We start from the raw sequence: 16872 nt of genomic DNA, 5'->3' as shown, positions 1-16872 counted from the left end.
TTCTCTGTTTATCCGATCCGGCAGAGAATTGAACACCGGCCAGAAAACACCAGGCTCCGATCCCCCGGGAGTGAGCCAGACTCACCCCACCGGTGGGAGGATGTAAATAGATAATTTGAATCTATTTGCATCCGATTAACGAGCTGGAAGCTCAATTCTGCAAGCCCCCATGATGCTCCAGGCATGTCAGCCGGAACTGATGCGGGTGTGGATTGGTGCAGATATTTACGAGCATGACCCTGGCGCGGTGGACCCTGTGGTGGGGATAAGTGTGCAATCTAGGTGTCCCCAAAGTCCATCGGAGGCCCCCTCTTCCCCACACCACAAATCGTGTGTCCCCATCATACCCCCAACAGAGGCCCCACTATCAGACCTCCAACAAAGACCCCCATCAGACCCCGAACAGAGACCCCCCCCCCATTAGACCCAACATCAGACCCCCAACAGAGCCCCCCCTGCTTTTTCACAGCAGGAAGCACTTAACCGCCTTTGATGTGGTGAGGGGCTGTCAATCATAGCAGGAGTGTTTCTAAATATTGTGGTCAGCATCAAAGTCGGGTTATGAAGAAGCATTCAAATGTGTACAGAAAGATCAAAGAACAATTCACCAAGCAGCTCTGTCTGGAATAATGCAACTGTCAGTCATTGGCTAATGCAATGTATTAGAACATAGAATCATAGAATGCAGAGGGAGGCCAAGAGTCGCTTACATGTCCCTAATGACTCTGACTCCACCACCTCTGCTAGTAGTGCATTCCACATTACCACCACTCTCTGTTTAAAGAACCTACATCTGATATCCCCCCTATAACTTCTCCAATCACCTTAAAACTATGTCCCGTCGTGACAGCCATTTCCGCCCTGGGAGAAAGTCTCTGGCTATCCACTTTATCGATGCCTCTCATCACCTTGTACACCTCTATCGAGTCACCTCTCCTTCTACGCTCCAGTGAGAAAAGCCCGAGCTCCCTCAACCTTTCTTCATAAGACATGCCCTCAGGACTTCAGGTGGCGGCCGTGGAGGAGTAGGTCGCACATTTAATAGCTCCCGCCTGTGACGGACTTTTGGACTTTTTCCTCCCGGTGTTTTCCGGATTTCATTGGATAAATCGGTGAAGTGTGAGACAGTGAGGAGAAATCCCCCTCCAGTCTTTGGAGAATTGGACCAGAAGTGGTCGTGTGAGAAGACAAAGTTCTACAGGGAAGATGCAAGCAGAGCTGGCAATGTGGGAAAGCATGGCGGAGAAGCAGGGCTGCGGGGACGATGCAGTGGTCGTGGAGCAGCTGGTGACGTTTTTTGAAGATTGCTTCGCCAAGCTTAAGAAGGACATGCTGGACCCGATCAAGGCTCCGATTGATCAGGTGGTGCAGAATCAAGAAACCCACGGACGTGCAATCCAGGAGGTGGAGGAAAAAGGTGTCCAAGCACGAGGAATACCTAACCATGCTGGAGACCAAGGTGGAGATGATGAATGACTGCCAGAAAAGAAAGCAGGAAAAGCTGGAGGACCTGGAGAACAGGTCCAGGAGGCAGAATCTGAGAATCGTCGGCATTGAGGGATCGCATGCAAGGGCCTATGTGACGAACATGCTGGAGAAATTGATGGGGGCTGAGGCGTTCCCTCGGCATCTGGAAGTGGATAGAGCGCACAGAGCCCTCGCGAAGATGTCCCAAGCGAACAAGCCGCCGAGGACGATGGTGGTACGCTTCACCATTCACATTCTGCGGTAGTCCAAAAACGAACGGAGCAGCAAATGGGAGAATTTTGAGCTCTGCATTTATCAAGACCTGGGCGCGGATTTGACCAAGAGGTGACCTGGGTTTAATCGGGCAAAAACGGCCCTCTTTAAGAAGGGGATGAAGTTTGGGATGCTGTACCCAGCCCATCTGTGGGTCACATATGAGGAACAGGATTTTTACTTCGAAAAACCAGCAGATATATGGACTTTCATCAAGGAAAAAAGATTGGAGGTGAACTAAAGACACTGAATGCTTGGAGAGTATTGTAGTGGCAATTTCTTGAAAATAACTTTTGTGCTGATTTGAATAAGTAGTGTTATGTGCAATATGGGGCTGTTTTGATGGTTACGGTTAATTTTGCCTTACTGGGAGCTTGTTGGAGGGCGGGGGGGGGGGGGGGGGGGGTGGTTTCTGTGGTTGATTTTCCTGTGGCTGTTTTTCCATTGTTTTGTCTGATATTTGTTTACTGGGGAATGTGATGCTTTGAATATGTTTGTCCAAGTGGAGGGAGAGGGGAGAGAACAATGGGGAGACAGACTGCTTGGTGCCGTGGGCAGGAGCTATCAAGTCAGCTTGGTCAGCTGACTCATGGAAGCACAGTGGGGGCGAAGCAGGTGTTAAGTTGGAGCTTGATCTGGGGAGACCTGAAGTGATTCTACTCCAGCGGGAGAACTCAGTCTCCCAAACAGAGAATCCTGCCCCATAGCACCAACGTGGTGACTTAGTGTCCCAAGAATGTCATGAAAGTGTTCTTGTTTGACAAGCGCATGTTGGAGGGAGTGGATTTGTTCACTAAGAACTGCCCCATACCAATTTACAGTGCTCTGCTTTGAGTCTATCTTGCAAATATGCTAGCATTAATACTGTAAAGTGCCACCAATACATTCTTCTTCAAACATATTTGAAAGTCTGTTGTATACAGGTGTAACAATCTAACAAGAGATGGACAGAGTCAATCACACCTGTGCACATTTGCATCTATTGGAATTCTGTAGTGACTGACGGCTGCAGAGGGCAAAGGATTAATGTATCCTGAGGTGATCTCATTACTCAGAGCACCATTTTTGGCAGCAAAGGATTTTAAAGGTCAAGTTTGAATTTCAGAAGAATGATCAAACCAGCTTTTAAAAAATGTATTAACAATGTAAAAGGGGGCAGCATAAAGATGAAACATGGCTTCTTGGAACTGAGATGTTGTTTCGGTCACTTTCCAGATTTTGTATGATTGACAGTTTTGGCTCGTCACTGACCAACCTCTCAACAAGAAGCTGTTTGTGATTGGCGCCAGACATTTATGGAAGAAGCAAAGTCATTCCATTCTGCTCCAATGTCTCCAAGCCAGCAAAATTCACTTGGAGTCAGCTACCCCTCTCATCCTATGCCATTCCCATTTTCACTATCTAACCCTTGCAGCCTGTTTCCTTCAGGCATGTAAAAGCCTTCAAAATGATTGGATGCCAAGTCAATAATATTCTCCTGGCTCAAACCATCTTTAGTGTGTCATCATGTCCCAGTTATAAATGTTACCATAACTCAGACTTTAAAGAGACAATAATCTCTTTTGATAATCTACATTAGTTGCATGTCACAGTTTATAAACCCTTAGCCAATCATGATCATATATCACTAAACAGACACAACTTCAGAAAATGTCTGGATTCCAGTGGTATGCCTATAAAAACAACTGTTCAGCAAGATATACTAAGAGAAAATCTCCAAGTACATTTTCTTTGCATGCAGTACTGGATGGAGGTCAATTCCTTTTTTTATAAATTCATGCGATGTGGGCATTGTTGGCCAGCGTTTAGTGCCCATCCCTAATGGCCTTTGAGACGGTGGTGGTGAGCTGCCTTCTTGAACTGCTGCATTTCCTGAGGTGTAGGTACATCCACAGTGTTGTTAGGGAGAGAGTTCCACTGAAAAGTGTACAGTGATACACTTTGGAAGGAGTAATGTGACAAGGAAGTATTCAATGAACGGCACCTTACTCGGAAGTTCTGAGGAACAAAGGGACCTTGGTGTGTTTGTCCATAGATCTCTGAAGTTGGACAGGCAGGTTAATAGGGTGGTGAAAAAAGAATATGGGACACTTGTCTTTATCAATTGAGGCATAGATTACAAAAGCAGGGAGGTCATGTTGAAGTTGCATAGCACTTTGGTGAGGCAACAGCTGGAGTACTGTGTGCAGTTCTGATCGCCACATTATAGGAAGGATGTGATTTCACTGTAGGGGGTGCAGAGGCGATTCACCAGGATGTTGCCTGGAATGGGATATTTAAGTTATGAAGAGAAGTTGGATCGGTTAGGGTTGTTTTCATTGGAGCAGAGAAGACTGAGAGGCGACCTGATCGAGTTACACAAGATTATTGAGGCATGGACAGGGTGGATAGGGAACAGCTGTTCCCCTAGATAAGGATCAGTCACGAGGGGATACAAGTTCAAAATGAGGGACAGGAGGTTTAGCGGGGATGAGGGGAAAAAATGTTACCCAGAGAGTGGTGACAGTCTGTAACGCACTGCCTGGGAGGGTGGTAAAGGCGGGTTTCATCAGATCCTTTAAAAAGTAGCTGGATGAGTACTTGGCACGTCTTAACATTCAAGGCTATGGGCTGGCAAATGGAATTAAATTGGTAGGTCAGGTGTTTGCACATGCCAGTGCAGACTCAATGGACCAAAGGCCTCTTCTACACTGTGTGATTCTGTGACTACACTTTCAAAAGTAAGCGTTGACTGCGAGATGGTGCTGTTATTCCTGGAAGCAGTGAAACCAATATTGGTTTACTACCTGGCCCTTAATAATAATAACAATAGCGATAATCTTTATTATTGTCACAAGTAGGCTTACATTAACACTGCAATGAAGTTACTGTGAAAAGCCCCTAGTCGCCACATTCCGGCACATGTTCGGGTACACTGAGGGAGAACTCAGAATGTCCAATTCACCTAACAAGCAGCGGCTGGATTCTCCGTAGCCCGTGCTCCCTCCACACCGCCATCACCATGACGCGCATGCGACGTTTCAACACTTGGCAGATCATCGGCTGGCCCACCCGCGATGCACCGTCCATGATGGCCCAGGTTCCCGACGGTGCAGGCCACTGTGGTCCCAAGCGTGCATGAACCCACAGTGTCAGCTGCTGACAGTGTCCAGCCACGGGAGCTGGAGGGACTGATGGGGGGTGGTCCGGGGTTTGGCGAGGGTGGTTACAGGGAGGCAGTCTTTGGCAGGCCGGTTCCGCATGTGGCCAGCGCCATGTTGTTAGGCGCGGCCACCATAGGACGCCAACGTGCGCATGTGCGGCTTCAGACCTGCCAATTCTGCGTCCGTATCAGCAGGTAATGTGGCACGGCTGCTAGCCCTCCAAAGGACGAAGCATTGCTGCGGGGGAGGCACGGTCGTAAGACCAGATGGATCCTGCAGAAGTAGCCGCCAAATCAGAGAATCCACTCCATAGTCTCCCAAGCGTCTTTCGAGACACACTCAGAATTCAGCAGGCCAGAAGCTTCTCCTCCACACTTGACCCAAAGGATCATTTAAATGGAATAGGCCAGCTCCCATTGCCATTCCCACTCGGATTGGTCAGGCTGCTTCATGGGAAGGCAAGATTGTATTGCTGCAGGCCTTGGGACCTCGCGATGTCTGGCCCAAACAAAAAAAAAATATTCCAATTTTGCGATCGGTCTTCCGTGTGTACCGCAGAACCATACTGCAACCGACAAGAATTAGTCTCACACACACACATATCCTGCCGTTTGCACCTTGGTATAACCTTGCCATTTTATGACATACTCCCAGTGGGAAATTTTGGAAGTGTTTTGCTTTCCTACCTTCAGGGCTTCTTCCAAGAGGTCCGTGGAAAAAAGAACTCTCTCTGATTAAATCACGCCACTGAAAGCTTCAACACATCTAGGCACAGGTATCCAGAGCACCGTTTATCACCATTTTGGAGCTGTCAGAACAGGACACTTATGCTGGCTGGCAAGATCTCCAGGCAGCGGGCACTGCTCAGGGTCCGAAATGTTAAGCCATTTCACATTTGCTGCTATATGCTGCGGTATATTGAACCCTGCTCCATTAGGGGGCAAATCCACAAAATCCTCCAGCACTGGCAAGCCTAAAACTGCATTACAAACTATTTCTTCACGCATAATGCTCACAGGAGGTGAGGGATAATAACTCAGCAAGCTGCAGGCAGCCTTGGCTTGCTTGGGCAATCCGACTTACTGCCAGCAGACATCACCAGAACATGAGTGTCGTATCATATGTCAAACATAATTCCAGTGCACGTAATCTGATCCACCTGTACTGTTTAATTAGGATTAAGGAGATAGTATCTGAAGTATGGGCCTGCATTTGTACTTTTGTCCTTGACTGACTCCAGCTTTTTGAAATGCACACGATTCTGCCGTTGTGTAATGCCTGAAGAATTATTTTTTTTACAAGCAGCCAGTGCATTCTTAAAAAGTGAAATGGCAAAGATTGACTGACTCAGTTCTTTACAATCCCCAAAATAGAGAATATTAAACAGGAGTCTCGTTGCAATTTGGATTTTACAGCACATAAAACACACTATTCGTTGCTTTATCGATCTTGTTAGCATTATTTCTCATTGATATCCCAAAAGGGGCTATTTTTTGCAATGGAATAATAAACTGCCACTCAGATTTCTTCTTTGCACATATCTTAACTTGAATGTTGCGGTTCTTGAAGCCTGCACTATAGGTCTGGGAAGTGTAACAGGGCTCTAAAGATTTTGTTTGTATTGCACCCTTAAAAGGAAATCCACAGGCTGCTGTTGTAACAACTTTCTACATTAAGATTTGTGAACGTACATGAAAGTGCTTGAAGCTGGAGATCATTCACCTCACATTTGGCGTTTCTTTCAGCTTTGGTGCGTCTCACCAGTAAATGAGCTGGGGCCGATTTTACATTTCTCTGTAGTTTGAGGAGGGCAGTCTTCAAGCAGAGACTCCCGATCTTACCTGCAGTCATTGTGGTCTTGAAGAAGTGCCAACCTCTGCTCACAGGAACGGGCAACGTCCGTAGGTGAGGTTGTTAGTAGAAGCGGGGCAGTGTGGTCATTGCTCCTTTAAGGGCAACACAGCAGAGTAAGGGTCACCTGGCCTCGGTGACCAAACGGACTCAGAGTGGGGAATCACCCCAGTGGGCGCAATTCTCTACGTCAGAGGCATTCCAGAACTAGCTGCAGACATGCTGCTGTTCTTGTAGATCCTTGCAAATAAATCCTTTGTTGCCCACTAATGTAGTCTCTTGACATCCATCATTACAGGCAGCCATGGTAAAAGTGCTTAAAGACCTCCGATATTTGAAGTGGAAAGATTTTGGCATAGTTTTTCCAAGGTTTGTTCTTTATCCTGATTCTATCATGGTCTTGTAGTGATTGCTAGCTGGCAGCAGGACATGTTTCTATGGGAGTCAGATCCGGGGGTTTTCGACCAATCCCTGAGAAATCGAATCGATTCTCTGTGCAATCCAGACTGTCCTGTATTCCTGTTTTTTGCTTCACTTTGGTGATTTGACAGAAGCAGGGACATTTATTTTGTTAGCTTGGGCAGCACGGTAGCATGGTGGTTAGCATAAATGCTTCACAGCTCCAGGGTCCCAGGTTCGATTCCCGGCTGGGTCACTGTCTGTGCGGAGTCTGCACGTCCTCCCCGTGTGTGCGTGGGTTTCCTCCTGGTGCTCCGGTTTCCTCCCACAGTCCAAAGATGTGCGGGTTAGGTGGATTGTCTATGCTAAATTGCCCTTAGTGTCCTAAAGAATAAGGTTAATTGGGAGGGGTTGTTGGGTTACTGGTATAGGGTGGATACGTTGACTTGAGTAGGGTGATCATTGCTCGGCACAACATCGAGGGCCGGAGGGCCTGTTCTGTGCTGTACTGTTCTATGTTCTATGTTCCTGAACTGGTGCTTCTTCATTCCGTTTTGAATGATTGAGGGTGGGGGAAAATAAAGATTATTTTAATTGTAAAATATCAGCCACATGCATTTCTTCCCCAGATGATCGGTGCAGAGCCTTAAGCTTGTTTTAAAAATTTATTTTACAGCTTTGAACAAAGATCACTGGGACCCAGAATTCCTTAAGGCCATTCCCATCATGAAGACACGAAGTGGTATGCAGGTACTGTAGTTTATTGTCTCAGTCTTAATTACAAAAGCCAAGTTAGGAAATGACTGCCAGTGATATAATGGGAGGCATACTTAATGTGGTGTGGCAAATTCCTTTCTCCACTTATATTAATTCTTTCATTAAACTAGGGGATGTAGAAACTTGATACCAGTCTGTCAGATATTTATACTCCAACCTCACTGGCAGTAATTTGTAGCCTACCTGGCTTTATCGTATTGAGAAAATATTGGAAACTAAGCTTACGTGACAACTGAGCATAGCTAGTGTGCAAGAGAAAGAGAGAGACACGAAGTATGAGAGGTGCAAGATTGCCGTCCATTATACAGAATCCTGCATTAGAATGTGAGAGATGTGCTGGAAGCTCATCAAACTTCTGCTCCTCCAAACCCCAGAAGGAAAGTTAAATAAATTCAAACCTTATAATTTTTAAGCCGTTTCTAGTCCTGATCCTCTTTGTCACTACGTTGACCTGGCGGTATGCTCTCAGAGGCTTTCTGTTCAGGCTGATTTGTAAAAATTCCAGTCAGGTCCCTTGGGTGTGACGGCGAGCTGAGGTTAATACTTTAAAATGGACGGCCTTGTCTTTGGACAGACACCCTTGCTACCTACGGAGGGGAGCAGCTGAACCTTTGGCGGATAAAATTGTCTGTGAGGAACTATTTTTAAAAATTCATTCTCAGGCCATCAATGATGTTAGCAAAGCCGGCATTTATTGCCTGTCCATAGTTCCTTTGAGAAGATGGTGGTGGGCCAGCTTCTTGAAACACCTTTAATCAAGTAAAGGAATCGAGGGTTATGGGGGTAAGAAAATTTGTGGCAGGCTGGAATTCTCTGGCCATTCGCTGGTAGCAGGATTCTCGCGGCATGGAATTCCCATTGACAGCAGTGGAAGCAAAGAATGCCGTCACCAGCAAGCGGTGCGCCGCCGAGGAATACACGGCTGGGAGACTGGAGAATCCGCCGGAGGATTATCATTTCAGATCAGTCATGATCACATTGAATGGCAGAGCAGAAACGATGGGCCGAATCGTCTCATGGTCACTGCAGTTCATGTGGTGAAGGTACTCCAATGATGCAGTTAAGTAGGGAGTTCCAGGATTTTGACTTTGTGACAGTGAAGGAACAGTGATATGCATCCAAGCGAGAGAAGTGTGTTACTTTGTGGGAAGGTTTGAGGTGTTGGTTTTCCCATGCACCGGCTGCCCTTAACTTTCACAGTGTAATGTTGAACCCATGCTGTCATTAGTAGTTTGTGATCACCTTCACTACTCGAGGGTCGCTTGCAATATGTCAGGCAATCTGCCAAGATTAAAGTTTCAGCTCACTGTCTAGTAAGAAGCTATAATAATGGTCATATCGTAATTAAAACAAAATCATGATCCAAGGAAACCAATAAAAGTTCAGACTGGGGAATATTTTTGGGAATAATGGAACATTTGAGTTTTAGAAATGGGGGTAAGAAAACAGGGCGCTTTCACTCCTTATCAATATAAAGTGACCCATGACTGGAAGTTAGGAGGTCTTGTGGCGCAGTGGGTAGCATCCCTACCACTGAGCTTGAAGCTCCAGGTTCGAGCCCCACCCCAGGACTTGAAGGTCAAGAAGGTGTTTTCATAATGTGTTCATAATTGAGTGTGTCAACCTGCAAATCCTTCCAACGTGCCATTGGTTGGCGGTAAGAGCGAGAGAGTCTATTTTTTCATTCAGTCCTGCTTGATGTGGAGTGGCGCCCCTCATATTATAAACCACTAGCGCCAGACTCGCGCCCTGATCCAGGAATTACTAGATACGGAAACGGAAGAAAGCCTGCCTTAGTGCAGGGTTTTTCAAAGTGTGGGTCGCAGGCAGGTATCAGGAGGATCACGGAACGATCGCGGCGTTCCCGTGGTGGTCCCAATCGCGGGAGAAGCACCCAACGGCCGCCACCCGCATTCTTATTGAGAATGGTGACCACTGCCACCTTTTAACTGAGAATGAAATTAGGTTGTGTGCAGTCTTCCAACCATAAGGGGCAGCAGTGAGTAGGTCAGCGCATCCTGCACGTACACTTGATGTCAAGCACCAAATCATGGAGCTTCTTCCATTTTCTAGCACCTGGCATACAAGATGAGAGGACTGTGAAAATGATTTGTTTTCGTACAAGAAAGAGACAGCCAGAGACACAAATAGACAGAGTAGCTACTGGCCAGGATCTGACATCTGAATCTGCTGGAGAGAGCTGCTCAGCAGAATCCAGGACAGAGCAGTGCTAGCGTTAGCCTGTACATAGCTCCAGAGTCTCTGGTTAACGGCCTACAAAGAAGAAACCTTAGCAGTATAAAGATGATTTATTGAGGTATGGATTTGTCAGTTGCACCAATGCAAATAAGGATGCAAAGCCTATGTGTGTTATATGCAGAGAAGCAGTGGCAAATGAGAGGAAAAGTTTCAGATCTTGAAAGAGAAGTGAAGGGTGAAATGTTCCTTTTGAGGTTGAGACCCCAGAGTCAGTTATAAAGTTACAGCTGACTCCAAATGAAAGGACTACACAGCTATACCTGGTGTGTAACAGCACATTAAAAATGCAGCAAAAGCCCATTAGGCTGTCAGCATTCTGGAGTAGCATCACCCAGGAGTATCCAGTGCTGAGTAAAACAAGCATTTTGTTGCTATTGCCCTTCATGACTACCTACATATGCGAGGTTGGATTTTCCATTCTCACAAAAATGAAGACGGCACAAAGGAACTGGCTGAAGACGGTAACGGCTATTCGCATTTCCCTCTCCACCTGTGAACCTGATTGGAGTGAGATTGTGAAGCGCCCTGAAGACGGTAACTGCTATTCGCATTTCCCTCTCCACCTGTGAACCTGATTGGAGTGAGATTGTGAAGCGCCCTTTCTCATCAAAGATAAGCAAACGTGGCGTGTGTCACGAAGGTTGGCCAGTGTGGGTCGTGAAGGTCAGACGGTTAGAAATGTAGGTCCAGCAGATGGGGGGGGGGGGGGTTGAAAAACACTGCCTTAGTGCATCACTCAGTGTGGGAAGAGAATCGGAATGCCTTGGAGTTGGACGGGAGCAGGATTGGGCTGAATTGTATCACCATGCTCAGTCCAATGATCACTTCAGACTTATCCAGGCTAACACAGGAAGGGTGTGAACTTGGGTGCAAAGAACTGTCATATATATGATGGGCCGAATGGGTTCCTTCAGCGCTGCAATCTACTGTGGTCACTGACATCAGTAAAATTATATGCAATCATGAGTCAACATCTTTAAGTGAGGAAAGATTAAAAAAATTACGGATAGATGGGAATAGAAGAAGATTATTTAGCTGATCGAGCCTGTTCCACTATTCAATTACATCATTGCTGATCTATACGTCAGTACTGTTTACGGCCTTTGGCCCATAAGCCTTAATACCCAGAACTAACAAAAGATCTATCGATCCCAATATTGAAAATTTCAATTGAAGCAGCATCCACTGCCTTTTGAGAGTTTCAGCACGTTTGTGTTTCCAACCCCTTTGTGTAATAAAGTGCTTCTTAAGTCCTCTCCTAAATAGCTGAGCTCTCATTTTAAGATTATGTCCACTTGTTCTGGATTTCCCCCCAGCAGAGGAGATGAAAACTCAAATTGGATCACCCACAACCATCTAACCTCAAGGGAAATCAAACCAAATTTCAGTTTTCCTCAGATGAAAAGAAATTAATAAAGTCGAACATAGTTTGGCTTTCCCTGCTGGCAAATCATCTACACCATAGACTGTTGAAAGAGCTTGGTTGTACACACTGATGTCATTGCTGGAAAGAGCAGCTTCCTGGAGTTGTGTCTGACAGAAATGAGCAGAGTCTGACATATTGTTGAGGTTATGTCAGCAAATATCACCGAACACACTGAGATAAGTCATCACTGCCTCTGATAGCTTCAAAATGTTTATGTCAGGACGCTCTGAATCCCTGGTTTTTAGCGCGCACTAAAGCCTGAGGTGGCAATTTGGTAATATACGATTAATATTTCAGGCATATGTATCTGTAATCCTTTGAGGCATGCACAGTGATTCTCCACAATAATGGAAAGAGTAGTTTTTTTTATTTAAAGCTTTTCCAAATATGCACTTGGTGTCTTTCTGATTATATTTTATGGCATTCACATTGTGAGAAGAACAGGAAATAAACTTTCAGAGGTTTATAAAGTCGCAAAAGTGTTTAAAAAGTGTAAACTTTCTTCAGCCACTCAAGCAGTGGCCGCGATTCTTCGGCCGCGCCCGCCTGTTGACCGGAAATTCCCACCCGAGGTCAACAGACTTTTCCATGGTCCCCATCCCGTCCGTGGCAATCTTGCGCCGGGTGTGGCCGAAGAATCCAGCCCGATTATTAGGCGTGTTTGTCATTGGTCGACGCAGCAGAGGCGGCTTGCCATTGTCGACGGCAGGATCTTCCGGGCCCGCCGATGTATACGGCGCTCTGCGTCTCTCACCCGTCCCACCACCAGGGGTTGCCTTCGGAGGGACCGGAACATCCTACCGCTGGGAAGGGTTCAGCTCATTGCCTCTGGAGTAGAAAACGTGAACAAAAGTTTAATCTGCATCCGAGTTCAAAGTAATTTGCCATATCAGTTTAAAAGAGCATAGGTAAATTTTAAGTGGCAAGTTCAGGATGAATATCTTCAGATAAAGATTAACTAGTGGCTGGTTTTCTGGATAAAATGGAAGAAAAACTTTGTAATCATTGGGAGGTAGTTAGTTGAGATATGTGGGAGGGGCGGGGGCAGAATTTGTAGATTTCTGTGGAAGGATGAACCAAATGAGTTGTTTGATCTTCCACATCTATAATTTGTCATTCTGGCCTCTCTCCTTTACGTTGCTCCATCATCGTTCTGAACTCCTCCACAAGTTCTACCTTTGTCCTCCCTCCCACCCTCATCTCTTTTTCCGTATATTTCTTTGTCTCCAAGATCATCTCCTCTACTGCCTCAACCTCTGGTTCCCCGGGTTGACTTTTTGTGATGGGCTCCAATCCCTCCCTCCGGAGGAAAGGCAGGTCGAGAACCCACACCTGCCGGCATCGGGATCCAGAGGGTGAATTTTGAGATTGCGTCCAATTTAAGTGACCATCAAGATCCCTATCCCGAGGGTGGAAGGCCCACAGGGAGGCCATCCAGCACTCACAGATCACCAGCATCACAGTCAGAGAGTTATGCACTGCAGATGCAGGCAGAAGGGAGAGAGAGGGCGCCTCAAGATTGAGATAACTTCTGAAGTGATTTAAATAAAAGATTAACAGTAAAAATGGACACAGCTGCCAGGCTGTGCTGGAGATAGCACACAAATGAAGAACAGCTGGATTCCAGCGATGAAACCTTGGAGTACATCAGGTGCAGTCAAAATGGAATGTGAGGAGAGACAAATGAATGAAGTATTTCAACCATGTTGGACAAAGTGTCTGAGAAAAGATGTATAATGGAGAGACTGCAGTGTCACAGTGGTCTCTGGCACATTAAAAGAGATGAGGGGAGAATTTTTAAATGGGTTGCAGAGATGGGACGAGAGGTGGACGGGGCCACAATTTCTCACTACTGGCCAGCGTGCCAGTTATTGTGGAGGGACAGCCCATCCACTGGACAGCCAGTGGCTGGCGCTGTAGCTTGGAGGCTTTGACTGAATGTGGGAGGAGTTACCTGTAGTGCTTTCACAAGTCGAACCCAACTTTGATGCCATCTGGGCTTCCAACCCCAGGTCTAGATTATAATTGAGACTGCCAATTCTGCTTTCAAAATCTAGCCTCTCTAACCCTGGCTCGCCCTACAAACCGTGAAACTCACTGCCAAGCCTTTACAACCTTCAGGGTTGACTTCTTTAGTGCTGTCCTGAACAGCCTCTCGCACAACTCAGATGCCTAGTCTGCCGGACATATGCTATCCAATACAATGTCTTGTTCTTCTCTTCATTGATCGCCACAATTTCTCACCCCCGTGTGCATTCATTCTAAAATTCTCCACATTGTGCACAGATCTACCGCTTGGTTTTAGTATAGCCTGTTGGGAGAACACGGAGATTCCTGGTGTAAACTATTTAAATTTAGGGAACATTCTTTCACTTGAATTGATACTTTGGGAAATGGTACGGTGAAGAAAACCTCAAGCAAACATTTCTGTCTGAATGAGAACCTTAATGCTCAGTATATTAGCTCCACTGTGTCCTATCTGTGGGAAATCTCGTGCTTGTTCAGCGAGGTAGAGTTCAGTGAAACTAGGTGGAGAAAGAGATACTATACTAACTGACAATGCTGTGTTGTTTTCAGTTCTCCTGTGCATCTCCTAGCCATGGTGGACCAGATAACGCCCATGAGGTTTGGGTCTGCAATAGTGATGGATATGTTGGACAGGTGTGCCTGCTGAGCATCAAGCCAGTGCCCACTGTGGAAGCCTGTATCGCAGTGTGCTCCGCAAGGATTATCTGCATAGCCTCTGTGCCTGGCCTCAATGGCACTTCCAGGTGGGGATTTATGCACTTAACCATTCACTCATTGTCTGAGAGTTGATAACCTTGGAAGAACTTACAAATTGTAAAAATAATCAATTTTGAACGACCATTATAGCCAAGTACTTCATTACCTGTAGTGTTTGGCTCACAAATGCCTAGTGAACAGGAGTATGTGGAGAACATAAATCCCTCATGGTGGAAACCATTTATAGAAAAGTGTGGTTGCACAAACTATGAAAAAATCCATTTGGTTTAGTAAATTCCTTTAAAATTGCATTCTTGTTTACAGGCGATTTCCTTTCCTCTCCTCCATTCAGTGCTCGTATGTAAACACTGAAATAAATACAAAAGAGACTTATTAAGAGCTTGTTAACTACTTGTTAATATCTGGAATTTGCTTGTTAGATCTTCTGTATTGGAGCTATTACAAGTTCTTAACTGTGGTGTGTACAAAATGTATAATATAAGTAGCATATATAAAGTTAACTGTGCACCCATAGAGGAAAATATGTCTCAAGTTCCAGATCCCACCATTTGCAACAGTTTTCCTTGGAGGTAGACACATACCTCTGTTCTCACCCGAACCTGAAAGCCCTGTGATCTCTGCAGGTCTTAACCACTCTACTTGAACCCAAACTGGGACAGTGGAGTTGCAGTTCTCATGAAATGCTAATGTATCTTCCTTGGTAAATTACTGCTGAGACTCTGCATCCTTTAAACCAGTTACATGGTGACATTATTCATGAAGATATGGAGATATCTTTGCCTCATTGCCTTCATTCATTGCCTTCTCAATCTTGCCCCTCGCCTGAGGTGTGGTGATCCTCAGGTTAAATCACCACCAGTCAACTCTTCCCCCTCAAAGGGGAAAGCAGGTCATCTGAGACTATGGCGACTTTACCAACCTTGCAATCCCTTACAAACCCATTCACTGTGGTGTTGCACACATGGAGCTAAGACCCCACTGCACTTGGAAGCTACCGCTCCAGTCCAACCTCGCTTTCCTTCACAAAGTCCTTGGAGGTGCTGTTACCACCCAAACCCCTCCCTATCGTTTCCATAACTCAAAATTTGAACCTTTCCTATCAGCTTTCCACCCCGACTACATATCCAAAATAGTCTTATCAGAGTCATGATGGCATCCTATGTCTTACAACCCCAGGTTAAAGTCCAACAGGTTTATTTCAAACCACGAGCTTTCGGAGCGTAGCTCCTCCATCAGATGAGTGATTCCAAATAAACCTGTTGGACTTTAACCTGATGTTGTAAGACTTCATACTGTGCCCACCCCAATCCAACGCCGGCATCTCCACATCATGACATCCTATGTGACTGTGACTTTGGTCCACTAGCCCTCCTTACCCTGTTTTGTCTGAAACATTTAACTACATTAACCTTCTCTGACAGCTCTTTGTTGTCCAGCTCAGTGAGACTGCCCTGGCATGATTCCATTCTAATCTATTCAGTGAGTGCCAGAGAATCTCCTGGCTTCCCTTCCCACTCCTGTGCCATTACTTCTGGAGTCCATCGAAGATCTCTCCTTGCCCCTCACCCCTTCCATTTCCCATCTACATGCTATTTTATGAGTGACTGTCTGTATTCATGGTTGTGACTGAGGGGGAAGCCAGCAGAGGTAAGGTGATACAAGGAATGAATGGGGATTTTTATTTGCTCTTTGCTGTGTTCTCAGAGACAGGTCGGAGTTGCTTCTGAGCCCACACCGAACTAGTGCAGTCTCCTTGGAAGAACCTAGTTCGCAGCAACCTTTCCATATCTCCATTTCAAACTCTGCGCAGTCACTGGGAGAATTGACTGAAAGTGGAAACAGAAGCTTGAACCCCTTCGACAGCGATGACACTGAAGATGATGAGTCATCCCCAAGTCCATCAGGCACACTGAGGAGTCAGGCCAGCAGATCCACCATCTCTTCGAGTACAGGGAGTAAGTCGCACCTGAAACATTCTCATTTTCTGATTGTCTCGCGTATTTTATTCTTTCAGTGCGGCAAAAGATCTGAGGCTTCCAAATGATTTGTTTTCTCTTTATGAATTTTCATTCCAGTTTTCTCTCTGCACCTTCTATGTTGAAGTATTGGCTGATGCCGCAGTTCTGTGGCTACGGAGAGCCCAATGGTACCCTGCCTCATGGCCATCTGCAAACCTCGTAGCCTTCCCTATCCAGGCCAATGCAAACTGAGACTGTTCTAACTAGAATTAGTTAATTCAGCTGACAACAGGGATTACCGGATCACCTCATGCTGTTCTCCATTATTCAGACATGAATTAGTGATAGAAACTGGGCGGCATGGACAAGCTGGGCCGAAGGGCTTGTTTCCAAGCTGTGAACATGTATGACTCAAATTATTCCTCCGCGACCCATAGAAATCGCCACCTCTAATAGCTGGGTTTCCAACAAAAAAGCTGAATGCCAGAGGTGAGGTGAGAGTGACTGCCCTTGACATCAAGGCAGCATTCGATCGAGTATGGCATCAAGGAGCCCTAGCTAAACTGGAGTCAAT

At 46.0% G+C, this 16872-nt stretch overlaps 1 protein-coding gene across 1 annotated transcript in view; it reads left to right on the top strand.

The window, feature by feature from the left end:
- Positions 1–16872, top strand: part of LOC119977696 (rho guanine nucleotide exchange factor 17-like) — a 502702-nt gene that overhangs the window by 441279 nt on the left and 44551 nt on the right. Inside the window, exons 12-14 of the mRNA XM_038818879.1 lie at positions 7810–7883; positions 14173–14366; positions 16045–16295. Of these exons, the coding sequence (XP_038674807.1) occupies positions 7810–7883; positions 14173–14366; positions 16045–16295 (519 nt within the window). The remainder of the gene's footprint in view (positions 1–7809; positions 7884–14172; positions 14367–16044; positions 16296–16872) is intronic.

Source organism: Scyliorhinus canicula, chromosome 14, assembly GCF_902713615.1.
Source record: "Scyliorhinus canicula chromosome 14, sScyCan1.1, whole genome shotgun sequence".
Taxonomy (NCBI): domain Eukaryota; kingdom Metazoa; phylum Chordata; class Chondrichthyes; order Carcharhiniformes; family Scyliorhinidae; genus Scyliorhinus; species Scyliorhinus canicula.
The sequence above is the reverse complement of the archived record's forward strand: the minus strand, read 5'-3'. Positions and strand labels throughout refer to the sequence as shown.